General features: G+C 39.7%; 1 protein-coding gene across 1 annotated transcript in view; it reads right to left on the minus strand.

The window, feature by feature from the left end:
* Window positions 1–10,008, minus strand: part of DOCK5 (dedicator of cytokinesis 5) — a 64,907-nt gene that overhangs the window by 24,541 nt on the left and 30,358 nt on the right. The window contains exons 23-31 of the mRNA XM_009319546.1: window positions 9,744–9,855; window positions 8,518–8,588; window positions 7,421–7,527; window positions 6,834–6,970; window positions 6,050–6,145; window positions 5,042–5,140; window positions 2,210–2,304; window positions 1,057–1,135; window positions 409–509 (exon numbers count right to left, since the gene is read on the minus strand). Of these exons, the coding sequence (XP_009317821.1) occupies window positions 409–509; window positions 1,057–1,135; window positions 2,210–2,304; window positions 5,042–5,140; window positions 6,050–6,145; window positions 6,834–6,970; window positions 7,421–7,527; window positions 8,518–8,588; window positions 9,744–9,855 (897 nt within the window). The remainder of the gene's footprint in view (window positions 1–408; window positions 510–1,056; window positions 1,136–2,209; window positions 2,305–5,041; window positions 5,141–6,049; window positions 6,146–6,833; window positions 6,971–7,420; window positions 7,528–8,517; window positions 8,589–9,743; window positions 9,856–10,008) is intronic.

The raw sequence follows: 10,008 nt of genomic DNA on the forward strand, positions 1-10,008 counted from the left end.
CTGGCTTTCAAAACAGAAAAAGCAAAGACAGGGGACTAAAAAGTTGCAGGGCTTTTAGGATTCTTGCTTACCTACCTTACATAATGGCTGAGGAATTGCATAAGGTCTTGCTTTGGGAACTATGGCAAGCCTTCTGTTACAGACCTTACAGTGAAAAGAATCTTTTGGTGAGGTGCTTACATTGAGCTCAAACAGCTCGGGATCTGTCTGACCAGACTTAGACATCCACAGTGTAAAGACCTGACATCTGTCCCAGTCACCCCTCCTCCCTTTATCATCATTCATTAATCAAGCACTTCCATGGCATGCTTCATCTCATTCTAAGATTGTACGGGGTATGTCTGGAACAGTACAAATGAAGCTTTTTAAAAGCAAAAAGGCCTGGCAACTTTTAAAATGTAAACTCACTTCTTGATAATTTTGTTGCGTTTGGCTTGTGAGAAGTTCTCCAGCTGGAGGGATTCATGAGTGAGAAAGGCCACTGCCAAATGGAAATAGTTATTCCAGAGCTGTGGAAGAGAAACAAGTCTAAAATAGGAAAAGACAAAGGAAAAGCAACAACCAGCACAACAGAGCTACACAGCCCCAAATGCTGTAGTCTCCCAGGAAAGTGTTAACGAGGAAGCGTACCGACAGTGAGCTGGTAGATGAGTCTGTGTTCTCAGCCATAGCAGGCAAGCCAGAACCATACAGCAACTTAAAATTTCTCACTCTTTTTAGCTTGTACTTTCCAACTGAAGGACGTGACAGTGGGTACACCCATACAGTATTTTGTTCTTAACTAGTCAAGCACAAATCAGCTATAGTCAGCATGCTGCTCGACTTGACCTTGTAAAGCCTGCAGCAGTGGCATTTGCTTGCAACTTATTGCTGCACTAACCATAGTTCTATAATTCAGAACTGCTCTGTATTCAGCTGCTTTTCTACAAAAGACTATGGACATTTTCCACGGGCATGCTCCGTATCAACAAATCTGTTAACAGTGGGATTTGTTTGTTCTTCCCGCCTTGCAGGACTGGGGTCCATAAGGAAATCCAGAAACAATGGAACTATTACCTGGAGTTCAAAATTTGCTTGATCCAGAAAGAAACGGTTGAGTACAGAGGTAAATTGGTTCACCGCCCGGAGGAAAACCCTGGAAGAGATAAAAACATCAAATAAAAGGTAGCTCTTGAAAAAATAACATTGTGGTTCCAGGTTTACAACTCCTACATGTAAGCTCAGGAGACAAGAATAGACGCTCCCAAACAAGACAGGTATTCCTCTATAATGCTATTTCACCTCTATTCCCAGTAGGAGGACATTCAGGGAAAGTTATTCCTCTGTTTCTGAGCAAAAGAAAACTTGACTGGAGGCAGATGAAAAACAAAACACTTTTTGGGTCATCCAATTTCTTTGACTGCAGTGTCATTGCAGATGGTAGGTTCTCTTAAGTTTAGCCCATCCTCACCACTGAAGCATTCAAACAACTTGCCACTTTCATGTCCTTCTCCACACTGCACCCCTACGACACAGTGGAGCTATGCTGTCTCCATTTTGAAGGTAACTTGCATGACTGTGCCATGCAAACAGGACTTACGTGCTTGTTGTTTCTTCATTCCGTCCCCAGTTCTGTTGATACTGCCTGCGGGAGCATTAAGCTCACAGGCGTATAGGCCCTGCTGGGCTGTGAATTGCAGATTTTGGCCATGCTTTGCTATCTAGCACAGCAGACAGATAGCGAGCCAAAGCCATTCAAATTGTACAGACTTAGCAGGAGAGACTGTCTCACACAAGGCCAAAGTCCACAGCAGAGGACAGAAGTGAACCTGGGTAGTTCTAGTTTACAGGCCAGCACACTAAACCCTAGACCACACTTCTGTCCAACTCTAGCTTTATGTTTGCCACGTGATTCCCCCAGAATTGAAACCAAAAAGGCTTCTCTGATTTATGTTGCACTCTCCAGCAGATAAGTGACCGGATGAAAGACTGCATGGTTTTGATTGTGTGCCTTTGGGCAGGAGAAGAAAGATTTCCAGTTTCGTCAACAGAAATGTGCAGGCACTACAATTTACTGAAATCTAATTTAAATCACCCTGAAACTGTGAAAGAATATAAGCCTACCTAACTCCAGTGATTTGCAAGCCTGCTTGTGTGAGTCCACCCTCCTTTCAGAACCAGAAAGGCTCCAAAAGCAGTAGCAAGACTTAAAATAGCAGCAACTATATACCTGCTCTGCATCATGTTCATGACCATCCAGTCAGCTGCATAAACATTTTTTCCAATCAGATCCTTAAACATAATGAATGTTTCCATCAGGAAGTCCTGTTGGAAAAATAAAAACCACAGCCCATCAGGTTGAATATGGTAGTCTTTTATCCACGTGAAAATATAGGGAAATGCAAATGTTTGCAATTGCACTGATTAACGACTGCATTGATTAGCAATCAATACACTGTACCTCCTAAGAAGGATCTCTTATTGTGTGGATATATTCCAATAACTAAGTTATTTCTGACATCTCATCCATTCAATTACAGAAGGAGAAATAATTCTACAGAACATGTTGATCTGTTTAATTAACTCTGTCTTTACTGTTGTAGGGAGTTCTGGTGCACAAGCTGGATTAAAAGCAAAATCAATATTCAAGGATTTGTTTCCAAATGTCTGAATGATGGCAGTGTAACAGCCCTATGCAGTATCTTCTATGGAGATGGAAATTATAATGTAGTTTCACTTTCCCAATTAGTTAAGTCTTTTCTCGTCCAGTTTAAGAAGGATAGTTAAACAGAGGTAGTGAACATGCTGTCAGACACATGGTTTAGAACATTACTGTAGAAAAGACACTTTTTGCACAAACACTGCTCCAAACAAAGCTATATCACACCTTAAGACTTGCGTAAGGCAAGGTTGAATTCTAGAATAAGAAAAAAGGCAAAGGAAAAAGAAGAGAGATGAGCAAAAGAAGGCAATATCAAGAATATTGATCTCTATATTGTGGTCTTTACAGATATAAATGCTACCTACGAGCATTTAAATGGATTCTACTCTCTACAAAGGCAGCACATTAGCATTCAACAATGGGAGGGACACAAAGAAGGTCACATGAGAAATCACCACCTTGCAAAGATCACCAGCAAAAAAAAAAAATAAAAAAAATTCTGTTGAGCTGAACAGTTTGCTCTAAAGAATTGGCAAGCGACATCGATGTAGAGAGAGAAATGGGAATTTGGTGCTGCCTCAGTAAAAATCCTTTAGGCTTTATTAAATCAGAGCTTGATGGAAAGGTTTGGACTTGACGTGGGGCACCTTGACAATATGAATTAACTTATAACAGTCTTAAACCAACCGAGTAACAATGCAATGCCAGGGCTGAAAATACCAAAGCAAATAAAACCCAACAATAAACACAAAAATAAAAACAATTATTGCAGTAAAACAAAACGCAGTGTTCTATTGGTATTAATAAATACTACACCACCACAAATGTGGGCTTGCTTCTGTAGATGTAAGGATTTGTAAAAATCAGATTACAAATTGTTATTTTCAAATCAGTATCTGTTTAAATGATATGCAGGTAGTTTTAATGATCACCTAATTCACCCTCTTGGTATGTCTTCATATAGATGCTTTATGTATCCGCACAGAAATATGAAAGAAATATTCTCCTATTTGAGTCAGAAGATGCGTAACTATATGGTAAAACAAGACATCTTCAACTTGCAAGTGAGCTTCAATCTGAAGCTTACATTTCAGGAAAGCTTTTAAGCACCTGTTTAACCTTACCTTGCACTTAAGGTACGACGGTCTCCTACAACTGCTCTTCAGGAAAAAGAAAAAAGATTCTGAACTGAAGCCCACTCAACATAAAATTTCTTTCAATTCTGCCTTGAATCCACCTTTTTCCGAATCCATCAGATGTCTTCCTAGCACCCTTCTTCCTCAGACACAGTATTTCTATATAACCCTGCTGAAAACCTTTTCACTCATTTACTTGATGAACACTAGCAGAATTCCTGAATCTACTTGATTTTGTTTTTTCTTCCTTCACAAAAAATTATTTGTGTAATATAAAAAGCAATTCTAATACTAGACGATAAGTGCTCTCTATAGACAATGCAGCCGAGCAGCCTTTTAGATGCAAAAGCGACAGAAATGTGCGTGTCCTGTAGGTGGCTATGTTGCTTAAAACATTATTGTTATCTGACCTGAGAGATATTGCTATTAGTAAAATGAGAGATCCTTTTTTTTTTTTTTTTTTGCCATCCAAAATGATATACAAACACCTTCTTGTGGTTTTTGATCTAGCTTTTACAGGAAGAACACAACTCCAGGCTCTTCCCCAGCCAGTATTTAAATAAGTAAACACTTCTAAGTTGCAAAACAAGGACTATGGGGACAAAAAAGTCAGTTGCTGTGTCATGCTTCAGAGACTTGCATAAATACTGGTTTTGGTTCCGACTTGTTCTGGGCAGTCTGGGGAAACATCTGGACAGAGCTGTTAATTCTAAGGGCCTCAAAAAAAAAGACCCCAAACCTAATGTTTCACCTGGTTTCATATTGAAAGTCTTTGGGGACATGAATTGTACGGAGTTTTTAACATGGAGGGAACTATTTGCATCGCTGCCCACTAACGCAAGACTAAAGCATTTAATTAAACTCTAGGGGAGAAAGAATTAGAAAGAAGTAGATAAAGAGAATGGGATCACAAAGAGATACAGTGAGAGCAAGAGAGGGGAAAATGCTTTTCCTTTTCATCTTCATTCACCTTTCTGGTTCCTGACTTTTTACTTGCACAGACTTAAATAGTCATTAAATGTGTTTTTACTCAATGGTACAAATGCAATTCTCGGGCTCTACTGTGTCAGCAACATCCACTGTGTATACCCAGCAGGGGTGATGTGAATATATCCCCAGTGGCTGTGGCATTAGGTGCCCATAAGTCATTGCTGATGAATGCAGTATAATCACTCCAAACTGCATACAGTAACTTGAAATGACCTTTCAGAAGAAGAGTGTAATTCTTTATGGACTGAGCTAATCCCCAGCCAGGCTGACTTACAATAATGTCCTGCCTGGTTTTGAAAGTATTGATGTAATGGTTGTAATGGAAATCATCCATCTGCCTCAGGATGGCTGTCATGCAGGCCACAAAAATACCCTAGAATAGAAAAACAAAACATTTCATTATTTTCCTATATTAAGCACTGTAAGTTCGAAGTGTGGCATATGCTTTCAGAGTTCTGCGTAATCAAGTTATCACTGATCACAATCCTGCTCACCTGTGTCCTGACATCAGTCTGTGTGACTGTTTAGTCCTCTACCCCAAACCAGTCAAGACTTCCTCAATTTCAAGTATGAAGTCTAGGTATAGCTTGCTTTCTCCCCAGGATCATAGTTTGCAAGCAAAACACATCCTCAAAACAATGGAATACATATATGTATACGAATCACTTCGTTGTATCTTAAAGGTCTTTTCCAACCTAAATAATTCTATGATTTTCAAATTTACTATGGCCAACTGTAATTCTCACGGCTGACACATTGGTAATCGCATTAACTTGAATTAGAGTTATCAAAAATAAGCTATTGCTATATACGCCCAGCTCTTGATTTTTCCATCTTTCTGTACATGGTAAATTAAAACATACCAACTTGCTTACACCTTCCAAGATGCCACACAGTAGTCAGAAATGCCCCTTAGAGATGCCTTATCCTTCAGCATTTAATCCTATTCAGCCAAGGTGACAAAAGAGCATTTTTTCAGCAAAGACTCCTTGTGTATTAGAAACTGCACTGAAACCAAATTCTCTGTGCACAAGGGCCCAAAGGAACTTGAAATCACAGCCAACTGTGTCTCAGTTCAAACTGCTGCTGGAATAGGACAATTTGTATCCTAATACCTGGTCTCAGAAAACCACCAAAAGCCATGTTTTAGTAGCACAGAAGCCCTGCAGGAAACGGAAGGATGATTTCATAAACCTCTGCTACACACTGAAATCTCCCAGGAGAATAAATTCCACTATAACAAACAGTAAAGTAATAATTGAAGCAAGTAAAAGGCTCTCACAATGTGTGGAGACTGTCTGCTCATTCCAATTACTGTGCGGTTTATTCTCCTTAGCAGGCGTTCCATGATCAGCTGGATGTGGACAGCAGTGGGCCCCTGGGGATATTCAATAAGGAAAATTTGAGACATATTCTTAACATATACTGTTCTATACAGTGGTCCCTGTGTAGGAGGACTGCCCTGACAGTGGTTAATTGTTATTAGAGAATGCAGAGAAGGAGATTTAAAACACACGAGCAATCGATTAAAATACTATAGGTATACACTTGGTGGAGAGCTAGCATAATTGATCTATACCAGCTTCATTAGTTCATCCTGGCACAGCTAAACCAACAGCTCTTCATTTCAAACTATTCTTTTCACAGCAACTTAGAATCAATTTCCATGATTAATGTGGCAAGTAACTGTATTCTCCTGACTGAATAATGATCATTGTCCCTCCTTCATAGCAGAAAAAACGAGAAACCAAATATTTTTATGACTTGTTCCAAATAATTCAATAAGCCACCAAAGTAGCTGGGAATAACATTTTGGTCCCTAGAAAGGAAAGTAATTGCTTTTTGTACTGCGGCGATAACCACTAATTCAACCTTTCATGGCTCCTTTTTAGACACAGCTACTTTATGTGCAAAGAGATTCAAAGAACTATACAGCAATGCAACACAATTTCCGTAAACATCAGAACTTCGTAATTCTTCAAAGCATAAGTTGAGAACATTTCTTTGCCATAACTTCTCAAAAGAAGAATTAACCTTAATTTGCACCCTTGACAGTTCATGCTCACCACATCTTTCCGATCCAGGACTTCAAGAACACTGCTAAGTAGCTGTGAGCAGGCCTCATGGTCAGGCTTGTTTGAATTGTCATCCAACTGGCCACTTAGCTGATCTATTAGTAGCGGCAGAAGAGCATCTCTGCATTCTAAAAAATGAAACAGAGCACCGCACCTTGTTGGTCTCAGAAAGTTCTTCAGCTTTCAGTATACATGGGTACAACACAGTAGCTTTCTGCTCATAACTTTATCTTGGACACCAAAACATGCTTAAATCCACTTGAGTTACCACTAACAGACTAGAGAGAGTCATAAATAACCTGTAATTTTATGTCTTGCATCAAATAGCACACTCTCACCTTCTGCCTCTTTCTAAATCAACACACTGGATCAGGATCCTACAGTATTAGGCATTGTATAAAGACTAAACAGCAAAAAAAGTTTCAGTTGTTCCATGGCAAGGAATATTTCTAAAGATGGATTTAACAGTAGACTACCACTGATGACTGATGTAAAGGACACGTGAACTTGAAAGGCATTTTTGTTTTTAAGGGTGCGTGGCCCCATGCAGAATACAGAGACTTCAATTTGCTACTTACCAGACTGTTTAAATAGATCACTCTCGACTATCTTGGTCATGCAGTTTAGCTTCTGTCGAACTAACTGGTTGTCAGGAATACTTTGGATAAACTTGCTGAAGAGGACACTAGTATGCAAACCACAAAGTAAGCAGATGGTCAGCATTTTCACCCAATGTGATTCCACCCAACACTTACGCTGTCCTGCACCTGGGCAAGTCAAGCAGTTTTGTCACTGTGCGGACTCGTTACCTGCAAGCAGTCTCCAGTCAAATTACTATGGAGGCCTACCTTATTTTCAAGAAACTTAGCACAGGACTTTTACTAAAACTGAACAGTATTCAGAAATTGCAGGCTTAAACCTCTCAAAATGAAGCTTGCATCCCAAGACACACTAGATATATCACAGAAGCTTTTAAATAGGCAATACTATCTGCCCTCCAGTGCCAGCATAAGATAATCATACTTACTTTCACACAAAATGAAAGCAGAATTTTGCAAAGCTTCAGCAGACCACTGCTGAAACTTGAAACACTGCTATATACAGTGGCAAGAGCATATCCTTCCAGATGCCCCTTTCATCAAGAGTGATCACTCATTTCAATCTGAGATTCCATTAAATTAAATTCCATGTACATTTGCTGTCTGTCTACTGTTTATGAGCAAATTATTTGTGTCAGAGCAAGGAGGCATGGCTGGGAGGTTCTGGGCAAAGCTATGAACACCAAAGAACAGAAATCCACAGTGTGTTGTGAATTTCCTGAATAAATACAACTTTTGTTTTCCTGACCAAGGCTATGCCTTTGTCACACATTTCAGTTTACCTCAGAAGCAATCATGAAGAATTGGTGGAAACTTGCACAACATTTCAACATATCACTCCCCAGTTCTCAAATTCTGGTTTTCAGCAAAATCTCAAAGTTCCTAAGAAAGAGCCATTGAGATGCACAGATGCCTTTGAACTAAACTGACTTCCTGACTGCAAGCGCTTCCTCAAATTCATGCCCAGTACATGCATCATCATGTCATAATCAGAATGGCTGTTTTTAGGAAAGTTTCCAAAATTCTTCGCAACAGATGAGCTGGGTTTAGTGGACAAACAAACTTAATATGGTTACCTGAGCTCAACAGGGTCAAATACTAGTTTGACATCATTTATGATGCTTGGCAAATACTTTAAAGCTGCACCCTGCAAGAAAGAAAACAAGGACATGAAACACACACAGAAAGTGTGTTAGGCTAGCTAGTTCATTCTGAAAGAGTCTAAAGTCTCAACAGCAATGCCCATAGCTCACATGGCAAATATAGTTTTTTGTCAAGAGCAAATATGTGGACACCTGTAGAGAACTGGCTTAAGATCAAACTTATGCATCCAAAGAGCCTCCAGCAACCACACATCTGCAGTGCAGAGCGGAAGAGGTGAAGGAGAAAGGATTCGTAGCCAAGTTCTTTAGTTTTTGCAAACATCCTGCAGTTCCAGGGATTAAGCTCCTTACAGCATGACATGAAAAGCACTAGTCAGTTAAATTGACTCAGTGTTCTGCATACTTTAGCATGCCCACATACACACTAATAAGTTATCTAGGTACTAGTATGGCTTTCATAAATGTAGCATCCAGACAACTAGGTGCAACAGCAACTAAAGGTGTCTCTGTGATGTTCTACGGCTGCTGCCAGCAGGTACTCTGACTGCATGAGAATCAAAGTTGGGCTTTAAATCACCCAAGTGCTAATTAAAAGTTTAGAATGAATCTTTCCTTCAAACAGAGAAAAGCATGTTGGCTAGAAGAACTGAAATAAAGCAATCTAAAGGCCTCATTGTCTTTCGCAATTCAGCAGCCTCATTGCATGGCTGCTCTGCTCCTCCTCAGAGTATAAACAGAAGGTTCGTAATCCAGTCGACACCAGAAAAACAAGCAAGTATAAAATCTAAGAAACATTCAGAAACCATTTGTTTTTTTCATTACTTTCATCCCCTGCATTACATTGATTTTTGCAGTAGTTTAACATTCCTATCTCCATCACCTTCAAAGCTTGGTGTTACTGGTTGAAGTGCCTTCCACACTGCAGTAGATTACAACTTCATTGGTCGTTAGCTTTCATCCTAGCAGGCGCTGAAGGGTTTTCAGCAAAGCCACAGCTCTCATCTTTATTTGATAAACTGTGGGGTTTAAATACTCCTCTCCTGCCACACACAGTTCATTAAAGCATTCAGAGGTGGTGTGACTCATTTGAATGGGTTTTACATGCCTCAAAGCTTGTCCCTTTTTCTGCCTCCCCTCCCCCAACCGTATCAGTTGATCTAATAAAAAAAATATTACCTCTCCCTGCAAATTATGCATACCTTAATCTTGACAGCCTCCTCTAAAGGCCGGTCCATGAGGACATTGAAGGAGAGGAACAGCTTGCGTATTGCATCATTAAATTCATCCCCATCTTCACTTTTCCCATAAAACCTACAAAGAACAGAAAGAGACAGTTATACACATAAATCTAGGCTAACAGTGTCATAGGAGCTGAAATACGGTTTTATCCTGTGGAACAACATCTTAAAGCAATCTCCTTCTACAAAGACATGAGTCTAAAAATGGCATTGGGGATTCTGCAGT

The sequence above is a fragment of the Pygoscelis adeliae genome, unplaced genomic scaffold (assembly GCF_000699105.1).
Source record: "Pygoscelis adeliae isolate BGI_AS28 unplaced genomic scaffold, ASM69910v1 Scaffold372, whole genome shotgun sequence".
Lineage (NCBI taxonomy): Eukaryota > Metazoa > Chordata > Aves > Sphenisciformes > Spheniscidae > Pygoscelis > Pygoscelis adeliae.